General features: G+C 40.6%; 1 protein-coding gene across 1 annotated transcript; it reads right to left on the bottom strand.

Moving 5' to 3' along the window:
• Positions 1–4,080: 4,080 nt before the first annotated feature.
• On the bottom strand, positions 4,081–22,097 carry kcng1 (potassium voltage-gated channel, subfamily G, member 1). The gene is made up of 4 exons (XM_042004397.1): positions 21,764–22,097; positions 20,821–20,936; positions 12,433–13,269; positions 4,081–6,099 (listed from the first exon to the last, which is right to left on the bottom strand). Exons 3-4 carry the CDS (start codon positions 13,213–13,215, stop codon positions 5,320–5,322), a joined length of 1,563 nt encoding a protein of 520 aa, XP_041860331.1. The 5' UTR covers positions 13,216–13,269; positions 20,821–20,936; positions 21,764–22,097; the 3' UTR covers positions 4,081–5,319.
• Between the last annotated feature and the right edge of the window lie 257 nt (positions 22,098–22,354).

The raw sequence follows: 22,354 nt of genomic DNA, 5'->3' as shown, positions 1-22,354 counted from the left end.
TGAAATGTTCAGGATTTACTAACTTAAAGGTAAAAAGTCAGCAGGATGAATTTAAAGCTGTGAAGCTGCTTCCTTCTAAACACAGAAGGAACAATATGTGATGAATATCAGCATCAGGTGAACAGACAGAAAGCAGGATGAGAATCTCACAGCTTCTAGATGGTGAGGAGAGAGAAGTATTCACAATATGCACAATAACTTCCATCCATGCACCTTCACTGCTTCATTATCCAGATTTCTGGCCTATAATTTCTCTAACCTTTCATTCTTAGCTTGACTGTTTAGCTTCACCTCTGCACCTGCAGCCTCCGCTACTGGGAGTTAAGGGTTAACATCTCATTTCCGAATGTAGCGTCAGATCTGTAGATGCAACTGTAAACATGTGTGGTATCCACAGAAAGTTCAGAATCTCAGCTACCAGCTCACTAAAAACATTTCTGTCATCAACAAACACAGTTAAGACAACAATAATTAAAAGACCAGGCACACAAAGTCCGAAAAACATGTAAACACAGATGATGTCTCCCCATGAACACGAACAAACGGCTCCTCTACTGAAAGCTCACATCTCACAGATTCCACAACTGGAAGTTTCATCTCGCTACGACCAAGAGTCACCGAACCAGAGGCAGAAGAAGACCCGATTTATGCTTCACGTTTGTAAAAGTCAGAAAACATGTCTTACCTTTGCTGTTTTGCATAAATTAAAGCCACATTTATTTGAAAAATAAATAAATATAAAAAGGTTTCTCATTGTCTTTTGGGAGCAGTTAATGTGCCCAGCCCTGATACATACATACATACATACATGCATACATACATACATACATATATACATATTGAGCATTTGCTGTGGTATTGTTTTGATTAACTTCTGAGGTGTCACAAGATTAGTTTCCATCCAGTGTTGCAATAATTCTTTACCTTGTATTGATGATGGAGAGTCCGACCACTGCAATGTCTTCTCCAGCACATCCCAAAGATTCTCAATGGGGTTCAGGTCTGTACTCTGTGGGGGCCAGTCCATGTGTGAAAATGATGTCTCCTGCTCCTTGAATCACTCTTTCACAATTCAGATAACCTTCTTCCGTTGCTCCAGAGTCCAACCTTTATGCTCTGTAGCAAAGTGAAGCCTTTTTCTGCAGTTAGCTTCACTGATTAGTGGTTTTCTTCTGGCTACACAGCTGTTCAGTCCCAATCCCTTGAGTTAGCTTCACATTGTTCATGTGGAAAAGTTCTTACTTTCACTCTTATACATAGCCCTGAGTTCTAATGATGTTTTTTTTTTTTTTTAATCAATTTTATTATACCAATCATGATAACCGATCACAATCATTCAGGATTCTATTCCAGCCACATTCATTCCTGGAAGATGAAGGTTCTCTACTATCCTTCCAGTTTCTAATAATATGTTGAACAGTTCTTAACCCGGTTTTAGTAGTTTCTGCATCTCCTTAGATGTTTTCTCTGCTGGATGCCAATGATCTGACCGTTCTGAAACAAACCAACATCTTTTCCATGACCACAGGATGTGTCTTTCCACATGGTTGTTTAAGAAACGGGAAGCTGCTCACAGCATCAGATGGGCTTAACTAATTTGTTACAGCTAAAGGATGATCGCCTATGCAGTAATTATCAAATACGAGTCCCCTACTTATTTGCTTAGTTAAATCCAGGTGGGACTGTTCCTCTTTTGGCCAGGCAGTATATATCTTTGGCGGACGTACAGTTCCTGTTGCTGAACTGTATATCAGATCGTTGCTCTCAGTGATGGTCACAGCTGGAAATGTTCTTACTGCTCCATCCACGTTATCTAGGAGGCAGCTGTAGCTCAGGAGAGAGTCATGTACCAATCAGATGGTCAGTAGGTCAATTCTTGGGGGCCGGTTTTTGGCCCCTTGACCGTATGTCTGACACTCCTGATCTTCATCCCCATCTTTTCATCTTTGACACCAACATACTAATCTCTGAACACAGTTCTATTGTTTTAACCCATGTACTGTCTGAACCACAGTTTTCTAAACTCTAAACACAAACTTCATCATCTGCAAACTGGAAGGTCAGCTGGGCGATTCCTGCTTTCTCCAGACATTGTGGACTGTCCTTGGGCAAGAACAGAACAGGTGAGGTGGTACACCTGTGAATTCATGTAGAAAGGGTTCTTGTAATAAATAAATATACTTCCACATATTTTTGCTTGCTTTTATGTTTTTAACTTCTTCTTTTGCTTTAACATAATGTATTAAATCAGTTAATTATGTATATTTAGACATAACGCCCAGAATATAATCATTTATCAGAAATGAATCCACACAGATTAACAGATAATATATTTGATTTCATAATCAAAGTAACAGAACAATAAGCATTTAATGAACACATAAACGAACGGTATGATGGTGTAGATGCAGCCGAAAGTTTGACTCGCAGGTCTTCATCCATCTGGTTGTAAAATGGCTGCATGAACATTTACTGATCAGTAGTTTAGAAATTAATGACAGTTTCAGGAACCATCAAAAACCAGGTAAACACTGACGTCTGCGACGGGAACAGGTGTTCAGCAGCTTTTAAGGGTCTAACTTATTTACTAGTATTTCTGCATCGTAACAACTCTTCCCTTCTCCCGTCAGGTGAAGACGTTTCTCTCTAGCGTGTTTTTAACATGTTTTTAACTAAGTTTACTAGAGAGAAACCTGAACATGTCTATGGAAACAATCACAAATTTGAAGTTTTTTCAAAAGTAAAGTGTGTGAAAGTTATGACATCTAGTGGTAAAGATGAGCTTAGCAGGTTGTGAATGTATGGTGGCTGTCAGTGGCCAACATTCTTCCAGACATAAACATATTTTCATCAGTGATTGGATCCACTGACTCCAGCGATGGCTGCACAACCGGTAAATTCTTCCACATGTGTACTCTCCTCTTTTGGAGGCATTGCAGCTTTAAGCTTGGAGGGTCCTCACTTCATTCACAGAGTTGTTTGACCATTAAGGGACACAGTCGTAAAAATAGTGCTACGTATAGACCGATTTCCACCAACGGGTCGGTAAATCCCGATCTCTGGAAGGCTGGAAGGCTCCCAAAAAAAGTGGGACAGTTTGAGTTGAACATTCTGGTGCCCTTCCCACTTTCAGCTTGTGGAAATACAAAAACCTTTACCGTACCAAACCCAGCCTGTTAGTGGAAACAGGCCTGGACCCACAGCAAGTAGGCCTGGATAGAAATGGTTTGTTTTAAGAAAATTAAAACATAAGTTATTTTTAGTAAAGTGATTAGATACCATTAGAAACACAATTTTTAATGAAATATTAAATTTTTCTGTCAATGAGCTTTGATTTTGTTACTGTACCTTTAAATCCATTTTAAAGAGAGACCTCCTTTTTACCTGCAGTCATTATAAACACAGTGATGCCGTCTTCATTCCGAGGAACTCCATATGGAATTTAAATGAGAAAAATTAACACAAAATAATTATGTAGATGCTGACGGTCGCCACTTCTGAACAGACTTCAGCGTTTGCACAGTCACTGAGAAGAGATCAGTGGATTGATCCCACAGCATCAATAAATCCATCAAAACATGTCGAGATGTTTGAGATGAAGAAGTCAGTGATGCTTTTCAGTGTTTGCTCTCTTCTGCCGTGTCTTTAGATCAATAGGACTTTCATTTTTATTAAATTATTGAAGCAGCTGGAACACTGTGACTGGGGTTGTGTATATATCAGCTGTGCTAACCTAAGACTGAGCTACAATCTTATTTAATCAATTTAATTAATTTTTTACTTCTTACGAAAATAGTTTTTCTTTTTGTTTGTTTGTTTGTTTGTTTTTTTCTCTCTGTTTGCCCAGCTTGTTTTTTTTTTTAATCCTTCCAGTCACTTCTGCACAGCAGAAGGTTTTTTTTGGGAGAGAAAAACACCTCTATCACATTCATCTTTCTTTTTGAAATAACACCTGCAATCATGTGACAAGAAAGTACACTTTCTTTTAATTTAGCATCTCAGGAGAAACTTTCGAAAACATAATCTCATCCCCACCATGTCCTGGTCTTAGGTAACCACCATCTGAGCTGAGCAACACAATAAATGTTACACCATGCCATCATTTATTAAACAAAAACCAGAGCAAAATACAGAAGCAGTGTTTGAAAAATTAAACACATGAATTCAGTGCTCCAACCTGTCTGGTTCCTGCAGTCAGGTGAAGAAGCAGCTGGAGAGACTGAACCAGAACCAGGCTGCAGGTCCAGATGCTGGCACACTTTGACTGGTTCATGTCAGCAACTTGATTTTTTTCTTTTCCATCCATTCTTTTGCAGATCTGCTGCTGTGTTTGGGATCATTGTTCTGCGGCATGAAACCGTTTCGACCAAGCTTTAGGTGTAAGACAGATGGACTCACATCTGACTCTAGAAGACTATACAGTGGAGTTCATGGTCCACACAATGACCGCAAAGTGTCCAGATCATCATCCCTCCACCACCGTGCTAAAAGTTGCTATGAGATGTTTGTGCTGATTTGCTGTGTTTGTATTTTTTTCCTGCATTCTGACCAAACATGTCCACTTTGGTTTGATCTGTCTAAAGAACAATGTTCCAGAAGTCTTGTGGTTTGTTTAGAAGCAGCTTTGCCAGCCTAAGCCCTGCTGCCATGTTGTTTTTAGAGAGAAGAGGCTTTCTCCTGCAACCCTTCCAATCAGGCAATACTGGTTCAGTCATGAGCTTTAACATTTATCATGCTAACTGAGTTCTGGAGAGTCTAAGGTGTAGCTCTTGGGTTTCTCTATGGTCTGACCTTGGACAGGATTTACCGGGACGTCCACTCCTGGGAAGACTGGCAGCTGTCAGGAATGTTTTCCTCTCATGAATAATCTTCCTCTCTGTAGAATGATCATCCTACAGCGAATGTGGACTCCAGATAGTTTGGAATTTACCTGACAAGCCTTTCCAGGTTTATGAACAGCAACAGCAGGATCATTGCTGATGTCTTTCTTCCTTGGCATTGTGTTAACACACCCGTTATAGAGGAGCTCACACTGATGATTGGTTAATTAGAGCATTGATCAGCAATAGGTTGTTTATCTGAGGTTGGAGTTTTGTTATTTTAAGACCTGATGAGGACCAGATGTTTGGTTTTTGTCCTGAAGAGGAAAATCTTTACTTTTTAGGCTTTACTTTCTATTTCACATTATTGCCAGTGGCCTTTTCTCTTCACTCTGACTTTCTCTATGTCAGGACATCTCCATCTTGTGGTTACACAGTTCTGCTTTCTTCTTCCTTCATCTTTTCTGTCTCTCGCATGCCCTCTGCAGTCCCATCAGCCTCAGTCTTCCACATCTCTGGCATCAGATGACCCAATGGGAAACAGCATATCGCTCTCTAATGAGAGGTTGCTGCCAAGGCCGGCCATGCGGCTGCGCAGCAGGAAGTGTGTCCTCCTCTGTAAGAGCCTCTGCTGCTCCTGCTTCAACTCCACGTAGGACCTCGAGAAGGTGTGGAAGATGGAGGTGACAGGGAAGGCCATCAGGAGGATACCACTTAGGATGCTGCTCAGAGCCACCACTTGACCTGGGATGCTCCTTGGTACCATGTCTCCATAACCCACTGTTGTCATGGTGATGACAGCCCACCAATAAGTAGCAGGAATGCTGGTGAACTCCTGCGTGGTGGTCATTTCATTCTCGATCAAGTACAGCAGGGGGGAATACAACGCAATGGCCACACACAGGAAGAGGAGGAGCAGACCGAACTCCCGTGTGCAGCGGCGTGCTGTCAGGCCCAGAGTCTGCAGACCCAGAGAATGGCGAGCTAATCGCATCACATAGAGGATACGCAGCGCCCTGAGGACACGAAGCACCAAGCCCACTTTGTCTAAGTAGCTGCTGCCAGAACCCAGACGCTTCTCCCCTTTGGAGGTGCTGTCCACTACTAGAGTGATGTAGTACGGCAGGATGGCTACCACATCAATCAGGTTCAGGGGCTTTCTGAGGAAGGTCAGCTTGCTGCGATCCTGGATGAAGCGCAAGGTGAACTCCAGGGAGAACCAGGCCACACACACAGTCTCCACAATGAAGATGTTATAGCACATGTTGGAGCACGTACCCTGTCAGAGACACAAACACATAGCTGTTATCAGCATGTACTCATGTGGAACCACTAGAGGGAGCCCCTTCAACATGAAAGCCAGGAGCCTGCCAGTCTGAGACCTGAAGCACTCAGAGCTGCTAAACATCTACACAAACAGGACAGAAGGCTTTTTAGTAAAACAGTTAGTTATTCATTTTCCTAAATTTTGATTTTAATGAGACCTCTTGGAACCACAAAAGGGTTAGGACCAAATAAGTATATGACTTCATCCTTTAGGCGAGGGATCTCCAACTCCAGTCCTCGTGAGCTACTGTCCTGCAGGTTTTGGATTTTCCCTGATGCAACACACCTGACTCAAATCACTGGGTCATTAACAGGCTTGTGTAGAGGTGTGTTGTAGTAGGAGACATCTAAAACCTGCAGGACAGTAGCTCACGAGGACTGGAGTTAGGCCTACCTGTTTCAAACTTTGACAGTTTTGATTTTGTTGTTAAATATTCACCTTTTTGTTTGAAATTTTAGTTAGAAGTAAAGATATAAATAAAAAATAAATAAATAAACCTATTGGATCTGGTGGGTTTTCATACACACAATACTGAAAGTGATTCAGTGTGTTGTTTAGATCAAAAGATGAAGATATTTTCAGTCTCATCTTTAAACTGATTTAGCTCTTGTTAAGTTATTAGATTAAATATTTCATTTCTACATTATGACGACTGTTGGTTGTGACAGTTGTGGCTCTTTGTCATAAAACTCAACTGAAATCTATGCCTAACTTCATCCACCTGACATAATTAGTGAGGGAAATATTTATGTATGTAAAGTCTTAAACTTGAGAGCACGTGTGAATAAATAAAAAGGATTATAATAAACCTGTAAAAAGGTGGAGATGCAGATATTTGAAAGGGTATAAAAACATATCTGCCTCATTGTTTATCACTGGAAGAAGTTTGGATCCACCAACAGACTTCTAAGATCTGATTACTGACAGGTAAGCAGACAGATAAGAAACAAACTGATGGTCATCATGAAGAAGACACATATGAAACCTTTATAGAATAACAGTCTTTATGCTTTCATGGTAAAGAGACAGAAACCATTCTTTAATGTGACCTTCAGGATCTGCATACCACCAGGAAAACTCAACCTGGACCAGAAAAAACATCTCTGAAAATACCTGTAAAAGGTAAAGTAAATCGATCTTTACTCAGGAAGTATGGGAGAAACTTCCAGAGCAGAGGAATTATTTGGTGCTGCTGCCAGACTCTAAATCTGCTTTCACCAATTTCTTGCTTTCAGTTTTGTCTTTGAGCTAAGCTGTGGATGGGTTGACAAGGGGAAATGTAACTGAGCACATATTAGACATAAGAAAATGTGGGAAAAGTTACTGTAAGGTAGCTTTTCAAAGACACCAGAGTCAGGGATTATTCAGGAGATGTTTCCCACAGCAGAGGAAATGTTAGAAGAAAACGTGGTTCAGACTGGAGCTCTCACAGCGCTGAAGCAGCTCTGTTATCTGGCAGCCACGAATTAGAAGCAGCAGGCTGCTCCGATGTAATTATTAGCACTTTGAATTAAACAGCTTCATAAATGTGACAGTGAGAGCAGATAGAATAATGTAGCTCTACCTCATCAGGGATGGTTATTATTGTTCTTTCTTTTTACTTATAATTTTTTTCACAAGATTGGTTGTCTATCAAATAACTGCAGATGAGTTCCATGACACCACACAAGTGAATAAAAGACAATTTCCTCTGCAGTGAAAAGTTAACACACTCGACCTTCTGTCAGCTGCATCATTTGTAGTTAGTAGCTGGAAAAGTAAAACCTTCTCAGGTAGATTTATATTTCCATTGTGCATGTTTTAAATCTTCAGTTTTACTTTACTGATCAGGAAAAAACACAAAACATGTCAATGTAACCCCTTTTTGATTCAGACTAATTAAAAAATTACTCAAGAACTCCTTCAAATGTGCCACTTAATGGCTGTAGAAGATAAGAAACACATACCTTGTTCATGTCTTCTATTTTTTAGTCACTTGTCTGTTGTTTCTGTCATAGCGTGGCTGGCTGGGTTAGGAATTTTTTTTATTTATTTATTTATTTTTTAACTTTGTTTGCTCTCAATCTCAGGTGAAGCACTGGGTGGGCTGTCCTGCAGGGCTCCTCTTCGCACCTGCCTTGAATCTAGTAATCAGGAACCATATCAGGGCATATCAGGCTGGAGGTTGCAGCAGCCCCCTGCCAGATGGTTGTTGCTGTCATGGTGAATGTTTGGCCAGAAACATTTGTTTAGCGCACCTCTGTAACCAGCTCTCTTTTTGTTTCTCTGTTGCCTGAAGATCATTCCTGTTGAACTGTTGCCTTTCTGGAGTTTTACTTTCCTGTCCCCTCTGCTCAGACTTACCTACCTACTATGCCATCTCTTCACCTAGCCTAGCAGCACCTGTTCAAGGATTTCCACTAGCCATCCACTTACTCCCTCCAGAAACTCAACTAGGACAGGCTAGTTTATCATAATTCTAACAACCACAGCTTTGAGGGAGTTGTGGCTCATGACACACCTACTTTTGGTCTACATGTAGTGCACAACAGCAAACCTTGCGGTGAAACGATTTAGCTTTTTGCCCCTTTAAAGTAAATTTTAAAGTAGTTCCCAAATTAGTCATTTTTTAAAAATATTGAAATCTAGTCCCATATTTCTAGGAGAGGTTTTGTCCCTGTTCAAGTATATCTACTAATGTTATGTAAGGCTATTAACCTGATGGTTCAAGTTCTCGCATAAATCATCTGTTTTCTCATGCTGAAACATACACCGAGAACAAAGTCGGCTAATCGGGAAGATTCAGTGGGCAGCACTCTTACTCTTGGGCCGGTGAAACAACTAAATAAGTGGGAACGGGCCTACGATATGATCTATCTGAGAAGAATAAATAGTAGTGATGTGCGGATCAATAGTGAAATATCTATTCATCCTGTACCAACATTTATATAACTAAACCTCCAGGATAAGTAGGAACTACTTCTTCTGCCTGGCAGCAGCGCGGTTCATCCACTGCTCAGAGTTAGTGATCAGTTCGACAAGCAGTGATGAGTGGAGATATTGAAGCAACGATGTGCAGTTTGATGTGTGTGTGAAGCCAAAAAACTTCATCAAACATCAGAGAATCTACCATAACAGTAGAGGTTAAAGAGGAGAGGAGGAGGACAGGTGTAGCCAGGGAGGACACAGACGTTACTGAGTCCTTGGCTGCTAGGCAGGTAATATCAGGTAATATTAGAGGGATAACATGTGGAGCTGGTGGATCCTGTGTGTGTAGCAATTTTACTGGCTTTTGGGGAAGTGATTTACATCTGCCTGTTGCTTAATTTAATGTTTTGTGTTGAACAGGAGTTCCTACAATATTAAAACTAAGGCTTCCTCTTTAGTTCAGACGTGCAGAAATATCAGCCACTCCGACATTGCTGACAACTGATGTTATTTGGGATCTACCTGAGACTTTCATGATCAATAAATTATGCCTACAGAGACTGACGGCAGGGACGTTGCTAGACATAGGGCTCTACAGGGGCCCAGGCCCCACATTACTAATATTTATGAGCGTTATAGAATTAACAGTGTTATGTTCCATCTGCTTCCCTTTGCTAATCTGACTGTTACTGTTGCTTCCAAACCACTGCTACAGAAACTGAAACAACAATAATAATAATAATAATAATATTAAAATAATGATAATAATAATAATAAAATAATAATAATAATAATAATAAAATAATAATAATAATAATACGGTTGAAATAGACTTTCTGAAAAAAATTCTAATATTTGTCTGTTGTCAAACAAAACTGAAACATACAAATAGAGAATTTATAATCTGAACAAATGTATACATTTATATGGATTTAGGTTATGAAATACTTTTTTGTGATAAATGCAGTCAGCTGACATTATTTTGATCTCTTGCATGAATTTAGAGGTTTGATTTAAAAATCCAGCATAAGATTGATATAGTCAGACTTTACTCTATTTATATTTACAGAAAGACAGAAAATTTACAGGATTATAAGTGATTGTTGTAAATGTGCTCCAACAAGTATGTTTAAATAATTATGTTGAAATTTATTCTCCAGTAAATGTCATTAAGTCATGCTTTGTATTGAACCTTCAGTCTGACTGGGAACTGCCGGACTGGGAAACAGATAAAATATCAACACAAAACTATTTTTACCACAACGCCTCAGTGTCAAATGATAACTAGTAACAACTTTGATGAATTTCTGATTGTAATTATTCAGTGTTGTCCCTAAATGCAGTGGCGTTGGACTGGGGGGGTGGGTGGGTAAACTATACCATTTACCCAGGGCCCACTGCAGGGTGGGGGCTCTTGAAAATTCTGGATTGAAAAGTTATTTAGTGGATGGATGTTCTTAGAGGCCCTATCACCTCTCTGAAAGTAAGGCAGGAAGTACAATACAAAACATGATTCCTGTGATTGTTAGTGTATCCTAGCAAATGGCTTATTGCATAACAATCATATATATTGTACCTTAAAGCACCACTTTAACATTGTAACATCAGTATTGGCAAAGATTAACATCATGAACCACATGGTCCTCAGTCTCACACCCATCAGCCTCAGCAGGTCCATCGCTTTCCACATGCTGTAATAATTTTCATACTGTCTCACCACCTTGATCATCTGTTAATTAAGGCCTCAATAAAGGCCAAAAGGCAGTCTGACAAGGCACACAGATCTAGAGAAATTATTGTTATTGTGGAATTCCCTGTGTCTTGTCTGAGTGTATCTTTTTGTAGTTGAGTTTGTTTCCTGTTTTACTTTAAAGTTTCTCTTGGTACTTTGAAGACCTATTAGTGAACCATTTTTTACATTTGATTTCTCCTGAGTGCTATATTTTATGATTAAACTTGCACAAAATGAGTCTTATGTCTTGCTGCTGTGTATGTGGCAAAAGTTTGGTTGGTTCCACCAAATCTCACTTCAAGGATTATTGAAAAGTTGGCAGCTCTGTAAGATAATGTGGGAAATCATGTCATATTTAGTTTTCACTGAGTGTATTTAGGGAATACACATCAACTTAGTTAATCAAGATATTCACATTAGAGCTAATAAACTATGAAAATGCTAAAAGAGTACCACAGTATCCATGTTACTTAGTGCTGACTAAACTAGTGCTACATGATCCAGTTTTATTTAAACAGGTGGCTAGCAAGGCTGCTAGTTTTGAAGTAGCTACAGCATTAAAATGTGGAGAAATATATCCTGTAACCAGTCTAATTTTGTATAGGAAGATAAGAGAATGAGGAGAAGGGGACATATTTCTTTTTAATAAAGAGGAAGGACACAAATCAGGCTGAAACAGACCCCAGCTCCAGTTTCAGCAGTCGGACAGCTCCCAGCGTGGAGCTATCTATACAAGGATCTAGTCTACCACCACTACCAGACACTAAACCATCTTTGAGCAACTGACATCATGGACAGTGGGAACAGGTTCCTCTGCAACAAGAACCTTAAGTTCCCCAACAAGGTAAAAGTGTTGTCAGCAGAAATGGTTGATGGTGGGAACATCCCTCTATGAAATTCTGAATTTCTTTACATTTGCTAAATAAAACAAGATTGGTAAGTCAACACTATAAATAATTTCCCTTATGGCCCGTTCCCACTAGTACCCCCTTAATTCAGCCAACTCCCCGTTACAATAGAGGGCAATTGAGGTTCAATGTGGGTGAGGTCATCTTAGCAAGATAACTAGTAAGTATCATAAAGTCATTTGTTTGCAACAGACATGGAGCAACAACTCAGCCAACTTCTGTAAAACCGTCTCATTATGAGTTGTGTCATCCAGCTCACTCTTGACTTTTTTGTTGGCCAAAGAGCAAAAGGTGTTCACCTCTGTTGGATCATGTTTTTGAAACAGCTTCTCTGCTGCCGCTTCTGCCAATTTTGTTATCAATTTTGGAGTTTTAAAGATGCCGACGTCGGTAGTCGCTCTCATGACTCATCCCTTGATGTCAAATTCTGGCCAATAGTGGCCTGCTATCTTGACATGTCCCGATTTTCGGCCCAGCTCTGTACCTTCAGAACCCCGACAAGGTAGGCAATAAACATGTATCTACTCGCCCTGGGACAATCTTGATGGGACCTACAAATTGGGAGGACTGATGTCGGGCTGGGCTAAGTGGGTACGAGTAGGAAAGGGCCATTATAGGCTACATGTGTCTGTTAAACAAATAAGTATATATATATATATATATATTTTCCCCCAATTTGGAAAAACTCCCTCTGTTGTTGTGGAGTTGGTTTGTATGTGGAAAATATCATCAACTCACCGCCTCCTCCTCCTCCCTCATGGCTGGCATGGTACTAATGGAGAGGTTGATGGCAGTGATGGTGACAAACAACACTGACAAGCAGGCGAAGATCTTCCCAGGAAGGCCAGACTGAGGCCTCTCCACCATGTCCCTAAGCTTTCCCATGCAGTGACTGAGTTTGGACTCAGCTGAGTGCTGCCTGTGACCACTCTCTGAATCCAGCAGGTCTTCCAGAAGTTCCTCCTCTTCCTCTGCCCTCTCCATGGCTTCAAACTCCTCCACACGCTGCAGCAGACGACGACGGCAGCACCACTCCAGGTTCTCCTCAGGAACCCCCCAGTAGAGCAGCTCCTCCTTGAAGGACAGAGCGCACATCTCCCTGAGGGAGCGCAGCTTTCCGGCCCGCAGGAAAGTCAGGATGGTGCGGAAAGCACAGGGGCTGCGGTCAAAGAAGAATTCATTGTGTGTAACATCGTAGTCATCACAGATACGCATGATCTCATCGAAGCTGCTGCAGAGGCACAGCTGGCCCAGACGGGTCAGGGGGAAGTCCTCTAAGGTGGTCCAGGGCAGCTGGTAACGCAGGCCGCCCACATTGATAATGGCATGGAGTTTGCGGGCGCCTGACAGGGGCGTGTTATCAGGGATGGAGCTCAGCTCAGGGGCGGGCTGGGCCCTCTTATAAAAATCTCCCTTACGAGCATCCTCCTCCTGCTGGGGGGGTGGGTTGAGAGAGGTGTCAGAGGCACAGCTCAGAGCACTGTAGTCGTAGTCGGAACCATCGCCTGCCAAAAGGGTCATGTTTACTGGTGCGTTCACATCCCTGAACTTAACCTCCCATCAGCAGGTCGTCACCTTCAGAGAGAAAACAGAAGTCATGATTTCACTTCTAACCTCATGGCCAAACACACACCTGATGACACACTGTTTATCTAACAAATAAAAAAACAAAAACAAAACACAGATTGGATTCAAGAGTTTAATCTAAGGTGCTTAGATAGTCAGTGAGAATTCAGCTGGAGAAACATTTCCTTAATGCTGCAGCCTTAAAACATCCACAGTGGGCTTTTTTTTCTACTGTGGGATGAAAAGCGCCTCATCATTCCTGCAGAACCACTGCGGTGCATCATTAGTCCTGCAGAAAGCTTTTAGACTGGTTGCATTTTATTCTTAATGGCTCCATGTCATCATAAGAATCTGAAAGTTAACAGTTTCCAGCAGCAGAACAAACCACTGCTGCAAAAATGAAAACCAGAAATCCACCAGTGACCACAAACATCTGATGTTGCTATCATGCTAATGCATATATCTACATATGTAACCCTGAGGAAAAAAATCACCTTTCATCAAGTAAAGTGTATCTATTCATTATGTATTCTATCTATTATCTATTCAAGAGTAAAAAAAAAAGTCTCACATTGTTTCCATAAGTCTGCAAAGAAGATAGATTACAAACTGATATTTTTCCTGCTTATTTTTATTTGTAGGAATACTGAATACACCAACTCCTGATTTTATTCTGAGTCCTCTTCATAAGACCAGAAGCATTAATCAGCTGATGGCCAACAGGGGGCAGACACACCCCCACACAGATATGAATACATGAGCCAGAATACCCTGCCAGCAATGAAAACAACTTAAAAAGAGAAAGAAAATTCTGTGGGATGTATTCAAAGACACACACATACACTCAGTGTCCACTTTATCAGCTCTACCTGTTTAACTTCCTGTTAACACGAATATTTAATCAGCCAATAACATGGCAGCAACTCAGTGCATTTAGTCATGTAAACATGATCAAGACAAGGGGAAGAAGTGCAAACTGAGCAAAATGAGGAAGAAAGAGGATTGTTGGTGGGTTGACAAGCTGGTTTAAATTTCTATACTTGACTATGGTTTGGAGAATACATGATTGGACAAGCTATATGGAAAACAAGAAAACTTGGATGCTTTTTCTTACAAGTTGGTCCCTCAGTACCAACGTGGCCTGATTTAACCACCACAGCCGACCTGAGCATTGTTGCTGACCATGTCCATCCCTTTATGACCACAGTGTAGCATCTTCTGATGCTACTTCCAGCAGGATAATGCACCATGTTTCAAAATTCTCAGATCATCTCCAAATGCTTTCTTGAACATGACAATGAGTTCACTGGACTCCAACGGCCTCCACAGCCACCAGATCTCAGTCCAGTAGAGCAGCATTGGGAGGTGGTGGAACGGGAGATTCTCATCATGGATGCAGCCGACAAACCTGCAGCAACTGTGTGATGCTGTCATGTTAATATGGAGAAAATCTCTGAAGAATGTTTCCAACACCTTGTTCAATCTATCACACCAAGAAGGAAAAGGGGGTCCAACCTGGTACCAGCAATGTGGATTAGATAAAATGTTTGTTTGATGACTGATATTTTTCTGATTATTGGTTTACTGAAAGGAAGTGATCAGCAGATTGGACACAAGAATGCTTCTTTGCTCAGGCTTGTGGTGACTTCAAAGAGTCATGATGTCTAAAAAAAAACCCAAAAAAAACATGTAAAAGTGGATTTTAAAGCTGATATTTATTGCAATTGTTTTTTTGTTTTTTTGTTTTTTTTTTACTTAAACATTAGATACTGGTGATCTTATGGTCCTCAGGCAGCAATGCATTAAAACCAGTATGATTCTCTACTGGAAATCACTGCATGGACTCAGGAAGACTTCCAGAAATCACTGTCTGTGAACACAGTTCACACTGAAATCCATAAATGCAGGTTAAAGCTCCATCATGCAAAGAAGAAACCATATGTGAACAAGAGCCAGAAACACCGCCATCTTCTCTGGACCAAAGCTCATTTAAAATGGTCTGATGCAAAGTGGAAAACTGTTCTGTGGTCACATGGATGAAAATGTCAAATTCTTTCTGGAAAGCATGGACGCCATGTCCTGCAGACTAAAGAGGAGAGGGAGCATCCAGCTTGTTATCAGTGGACAGGTGAAAAGCTGCATCTCTGATGGAATGGGGCTGCATTAGTGCCTATGACGTGGGCAGCTTCCACATCTGTGAAGCTCCATCAATGCTGACAAGTACATGGAGGTTTTAGAGCAACATCTGCTCCCGTCCAGTTTTCTCCTTCAGCCTCGTCCCATGCACACATGAAATGCTCCTTTTATACCCAGCCATGATACCAACCTGTTGCCACTTAATAATTAGTTACCAATTACTTTTCCAGTCTTTTGTTGTTCCTGTTCCACCTTTTACAGACATGTTGCTGCCATCAGATTCACATTCAGCTCATATTTTTCATGAGTCTCAGTTTCAAAATCTGATATGTTGTTTATGTTCTACTGGGAATAAAAATATAAGTTGATGAAATTCTGTTTTTATTTACATTTTACACAGAGACCTAACTTTTTTGGAATTGGGGTTGTGTTTCTACTGATATTGAAATAATATTGTTAGTGTGAATGCCATCAGCCATGTTCATCGTGTAGTAAAAATCAGATCTGGTGACAGTTCTAGTTCCAGCTTAACGAACATCACTACTTTGCCACCATCTTCTCAGTAAATCTGCCATTTCTGCATCATTAAAGATGAGGTGATCTATCATCAGTGTGCACAAACATCTGCCCATTACTGATGTTTCTCCTCCTGTTAGATAATTCACTGATGTAACTGGTGCTGATGCTAAACATCTATATTTACACACTGACTAATCTGGATGTGTTCTGCTTAAAATCATTGCAGCTGATCAGGATTTTATCTGCAGTACGGACTTTCTGTCCAGTCAGAGTCAGGTGGGGATACAGAGATAAGTAAGAAATAGTGAACAAGAGAAGAAAATGTTTACTGTGCATCCCTAGTGAAGTGAAGAATGTGTGGCCTGTGTCCAAACTAATTTCCTCAATGACAGTAATTTAGGGGGAGGTTACTCTGTCAGAAATGAAAGTGTCAGTGCTTTGGAAGGAGGGATGTGGATGGTTATTAGACACCTGCTCTTTCAGCTTCAGTCTGCTGCTGATCACAGATGTTCTCTCTCTAAAACTCTGCTGTAGGTTGTTGCTCTGACCAGATGCTTCTCATGTGGAAGAGAATTCAGTTCTCTTCTGTTTGCCATATGATCATTTTTTTTCTAATGGCAATTAAATCAAATGAGCACCAAGAATGAAACTAAGAGAGATGATTTTCATTCTTGTGTTCTGTTTTTTTATCATCAGCGTAGACATGCACAGGCCTACATTGCTCTCCAGCTGGATTAAATGACACCTAAGCTGTTAGATTTTTCATTTAGCCTATAAGCCGGTTGTTCTTTTGCCTCTCCACAGACTCAGGAGCATTTTCTAAACCCGTGTTTTCTCTCTTCTCTGCCCCACTGGGCCACAGATAGATCCTCTGGAGGACAGAGTCTATCTCAGAAGGAGAGATGAAACGCTGCAGAGACACTGAAGGCTGTTCTCCCCAACAGATCGGCTGAGGTCTGGCCTCTTTCTGTGCCAGCGCTATCGCAGCTAAGCCACGGGGCATGTTCTCCAGATTGCCTGGTGAGTCACTGGGTTGTGAGTCTCTGTTGCCTGACTGCATTGTGCATGCATTTCTCACAAGAGTCTTTGGAGAGCATTGATACAACCAAAACTGACTGGAATGACTTTGAAGGGAACAACATTAACTTCTGGAAGACAGAAGGACAGCAGGGTTGGAAGACATTTGCAGAGATTTTAGAGGAAATTACGATGTGTTATCAGTGTGCAAGGATGAGTGTGAGACTTCTTCGGATGAAAAATCAGAACATATGTAGTTGTAATGGATTCTACGAAGAGACGTGAAGAGCTTATTTATTACTGTTTGTGCATGCATATCAGCATACAGTTCTCGTGTAAGTGTTATATAAGACAGATTTTACCAATCTGTCTCTGAATCAGGGATTCAGCTTGACTCATCTGGTGAACAACAGACACATGGACCATCAGACTTTTTTTCTCTGTATTTCTGGACATCATAGACTAACAAAAGCCAGACACATTTCCAGAGGCAGCAGTTCAGAAATAATTTTCCATCGTTATGACCCACCTGTCTTATTAGTTAAACAACCATTTCAAATAAATATCCCTTGTAAAATTCATTCAGAGTCCTATAATGTCATCCCAGCCTAAAAGAGCATTTAGATCACATTACATGCCTTCAGTTTTTACAACAGCCACTTCTCCTCTTATTCCCCAACAGCTCTCTGTTCTCTAATGGACCATGAGAGTATGATGTTTCCAGAAATGGACCACAAGAGCCACAAAGTTCCAGCTGTCTCCCTCCATCTCTGTTTGTCTCTGTGAAATCTGCTTAAACACAGAAGCAGTCAGGCATGCCAGAAGCACTTCAACCCCGCAAGACCTTTTCTTACAGTAATTCCAGCAGGAATAGTTGTAAACAAAAATGTTTTTTTTTTCCCACAGAAGTGGGCGGTTTTAATGCACACCGAGAACACCGGAAACAGCGATAGCTCCAGGGCAGAGATGGTCTCCCCAACTCTGCAGTCCAACATGATGAGGTGGGGTGGAGATGATGCTTTCATTAAAGAGCTGTTTCATTTTTCACTCTGACATTTGATTTAAACAAAGCCTAACCCAGGATCCAGCTGAGCTGATGCAGAAAAACACAGGAACATTTTGAAATGCCATTCAGTGTTTTTACTCTCCCTCTGTGATTTGAATGTCTCAGAAAACGAGCTAATGAGAAGCATCACACCTCTGTCATTTTCTGTCAGCAGTTTATTTGCCAGCCTGTCCTCACTCTGTCCTTCCCCTTAAGCCACCATATCCCCCAAACAGGGCCAGAACCGAACCACCAAAACCCGACATCTCTGCATCACTGCACAAAGCAACACACCAACAGCCATCACTATTACCAGTGTGTAACTACGTTAAGTTTCCTTCATTTTTCCAGCCTGAGTGGATGATTGCACTCTCACCGTGTGAGTACTCATCTAACTTGATTATATAAAGATTGCATAACATTAAGTTCCCTGCATCGCCCGTGTGTATCACTTCTCATATTTCGATGGCTTTTTCCTGCCCGAGCAGCAATCATCCGACCACCTGAGTGCTCAGGGCTACGCAAACTGTTTCTGCCAGTGAAGACCTGTCTGTCACTTCAGACTGAGTTTTTCTCTGCAGCATGCAGGTTCCTGCAGGCCAAACTAACAGCAGCTATACACAGAAGAATAGAACTTGTTAGATGAACATAATAAAATGATGGAAATCATTTCCACTTAAATCTTAAGTTTTAATTTAGTGAGGAAATAATTGAGTTGACTCAAGTAAAAGTAAATGTTCTGTATCAACTTCATATATTTGGGTTAGTGTTAGTTAATTATCATTGCTTAGTTCAGCTACATCTGTAAGGGTAAATATTACATATTACCAGCATCTGAATTGATTTTCTTCCTCCATTTAAACTTGTAGGATCTGAGGTACTTCATTTAACAGGGCAGTTACAACCACTTGTTTTATAATCGTACAATTACATTAATTAATTGGTCTGATCCAACAAAACAAAGTTAAGAGTTGAAATTAAATTTAATCATATGTTTTCCTGCAACTGTTGAAGCTAATTTCTTTCCCTGGTTCTTCAGCACATGATGCAGATCTTGTCTGACCTGGCATCTTAGGATGCATTCCCACCAGGATAGTCCGGGGCACCAAAGTTTATTTGAGCAGGTAATTTTGAAAGATTTCCCATCTTCATTTGTTTTGGTTTGTTTTCACACTGCACTAAATGACCTGGACAACACCATGCAGGTACAACAGCTGCTCACTAGGGGCCAGTATCCACTGAAAGGACCACTGACCAAGAAGAAAGAAGAAGAAAATCCAGGTCATTGATTGGCCAGGACAGAAACCAGTTTGTTCATCATAAGTAAACAATAGAGCAACAATAAATTTCTGCAGTCTGGTTTCTGTTTTTACTTTGTTGTTCAAACCTGATTCCATTTTTCTCCAGACTCTGTCCAGTATGAGTAGCTGGAAAGGCAGCCAGATATCCACCACGTTGATCTATGTCACTCCCCCTCTTTGCTTCACTGGATGCTTCGTTTGCTTTCACACCAGAAGAGAACTGAACCAGAATTCAGCTGGAAGTGGACTGAGACCCCTGGTTTTCAAGGGAACCAGAGTTCACTTCTTTGATCCAGACCAGCGTGTTCACACTGCTCCAAATGAAGCAAACTATCCATGGAAGGCGACCAAAGAGAATGTGTCCTAAGACAGTATGACTTTCATGGTATGAGGTGGTGTCGGCCTGTCTAACGAGCCAGACTGGAAGATCGTATGGTGGATTAGAACATGCTACACTGATATTATATCATGAATGTAGGACATTTAAGAGTCTTGGTCTGATGATCTAAAAATGTCAAAACTGATCAAAACTGATCTTTTTAAAGCTGCTTCATAATCTTAAAATGATTTTATTGTTTTTTGGGGTTTTTTGTAGGTTTTAATGGGCATCTTAAGTAATATTTTAATGTTTTTGTTTTTTGTTGTTGTCTCGCACTTTGTATTCTTGTTTTTCCTGCTCCATTTTCCATTAAACGTTAAAAAGCTGAAATAAAACAAAAGATCCAAACTAAAAGTAAAGGCACAAGCTGTATTTATATTATGGATTTTACTGTTTATTTGTCTTTTTTACCTGTTATTTCACAGTAGTTTTTTGGCGTTCCAGCTGCTGGAATATTTCTGTGTTTTTGAGTTGTTTTATTCCAACAAATCCAGTTTGCTCTATTTTTTCTTCAAACTTGACGCCAGCTGGAGGTAAACATGTTAAACTTGCATTTAAGATGAATAAACTTAACTTTCAGAACAATTAATTAATGCAATTGTACTATTATAAAAAGTAGTTGTAATTACCCTGTTAAATTAAATACATCAGAATAAACAAGTTTAAATCCAGTCAGATTCTGATTAATATGTTGTACTTACCCACACAGATCTAGTTGGACTAAACCATGACTACTAAATTATTTCCTCACTAATTTGAAGCTTTTGTGCTAAAACAATTTTATCTAGGCAAGGCTATTTGTGTAGCACATTTCATGTACAAGACAATTCAAAGTGCTTTACATGAAACAAAAGCATTACAGATCTAAAACAGTTTAACTACAAAACATGATTTTATTCAGTAAAAGCTGCATGTTGGACTAAATGCAGTTTGGATTTTCTTTTTTCTTTTTTCTTTCTTTCTTTTTTTTTTTTTTGAGTGCATGGTCGATCAGAGATCAACCAGAAGAAACGGGATGAGGAAATGGAAGAGAAGGATAAAATACATACTGTACACAGGGGTGTGTGGATTTGTTTAAATCCTTAAAATTCAGTTCACAAAGAAAGAAAAGAGGAAGAGAAAAAAAAAGTCTGTTCAGACTAGATTTGTTGGCAGAAACTCACGCTGTGGCATTTGTGTTGTGTCTGATCCCTGCCGAAGATTCCTCTGTGTTGTTGGTGAGGTCGGGACTGTCTGAGCTGGACCAGATCTATCTGAGACACCTTACACATAAAGACACCTGGGAATAGCAGATTATAATTACTTTGTGGCTCTTCTTTGTGGAAGGAAATCAGACAGACTCTATTAGAACAGGAAAAGTCATTAGTTCATCTCATTATAGTCACAATTACCTGGAGGAGGAAGAGATGATGATGTATTACATATCATATATCAGTGATCTACAGACTCAGACAGGCATCTGCATCGTGGACTCCTAATCACATTATGGGTTATAATCTAGCATCATGTTAAAAGCAATGTGCTGTGGCTGAACATGATTCAGAGCCACAACATCAGCTGTGATTCACTATTTGAGGACCTGAAGTGGCTCTCAGATGGAAAAGTTTCTCTTATATCAGAGTTCATTTTAAAATTAGATTTTGGAGAAGTTTATTCTCACAAACATGATGCAGTTAAACTATATATGAAGCTCTCCATCTGAGATATCAGTTGGTGTTTACAGATCATAACTCACTGCAGCCCGTTACCATGGTGTGCATGCATTAGATCCAGTATGCAAATCACCGTCATCTGTGAAAGACATGTCGGAGACAGGCTGAATGACACCACATAAACAGCTCTTTGATAATTAAGTAGACTACAGAAAGCATTTCATCTGTTGTTGTAAAGTTGGTCATATTTCCACATCCGTGACGGAGATATGCAGCAACATTCACATATAAACACACCAACCCTGCAATGTCAAGATTTAAGTTGAGAGAAGACTGTTACTTGCAGGGAAACTCTCGGTGTCACCTGGAATTGAGATCCTGTGGTTTTCAGTTAAAACTCAACTTCAAACATATTACTATTTTTATGTGAAACAGAAAAGAAAAAAATACTCACTTATGTTTTTCAGTTTGCTACAGAAAGCGACGAAGAAGAAAAAGAAAGCTCCTGCAGGAAGCTGTGAGATGTTTTTTTCAGCTCCATCCATGAACCGGCAGCGGGAGTACCAGCAGGCAGTTTGATGGTCAGGAGCAACAGGCTGCCTCCCTCATCCCCTCCTCTTCTTTCCTTTTTCCATCATCTCTCGCTCTTTCTCTGAACTCCATCCTACCCCCCTTCCCCTTCCTCCAGCGCTGACATCAGAAGTGGGATGTGCCATTTACCAAAAGCTTTTGAGAAAAATCCATGGTAACCAGAATGGAGAGAGTAGAGCTTTTTCTCCAGCTTTAAATGAGAGTAATCCCGGTGTTTCAGCTGTGGAGGTTTATATTTGTCCGGTAGGTAACTGGGCTGAGGGGGAGGGAGGAGCGACGGGGAGGAAAGGGCTGCTGTGGGCTGGCTGGGACTCAGCAGGGTGTCCAGATTTAGACAAGTGGTGGGTTATGCTATGATGAGGTATGATGATGAGGAGGAAGGCATGGCTCATAGAGAGAATGTTTTTCTAACAATCACCTCTGCACTTTATCACAGTTCACCAGGATGGAAGTT

The sequence above is a fragment of the Melanotaenia boesemani genome, chromosome 13 (assembly GCF_017639745.1).
Source record: "Melanotaenia boesemani isolate fMelBoe1 chromosome 13, fMelBoe1.pri, whole genome shotgun sequence".
In the NCBI taxonomy this organism is placed as follows: Eukaryota; Metazoa; Chordata; class Actinopteri; order Atheriniformes; family Melanotaeniidae; genus Melanotaenia; species Melanotaenia boesemani.
Note: the sequence above shows the minus strand (reverse complement) of the source record. Positions and strands in the feature narration are given on the sequence as shown.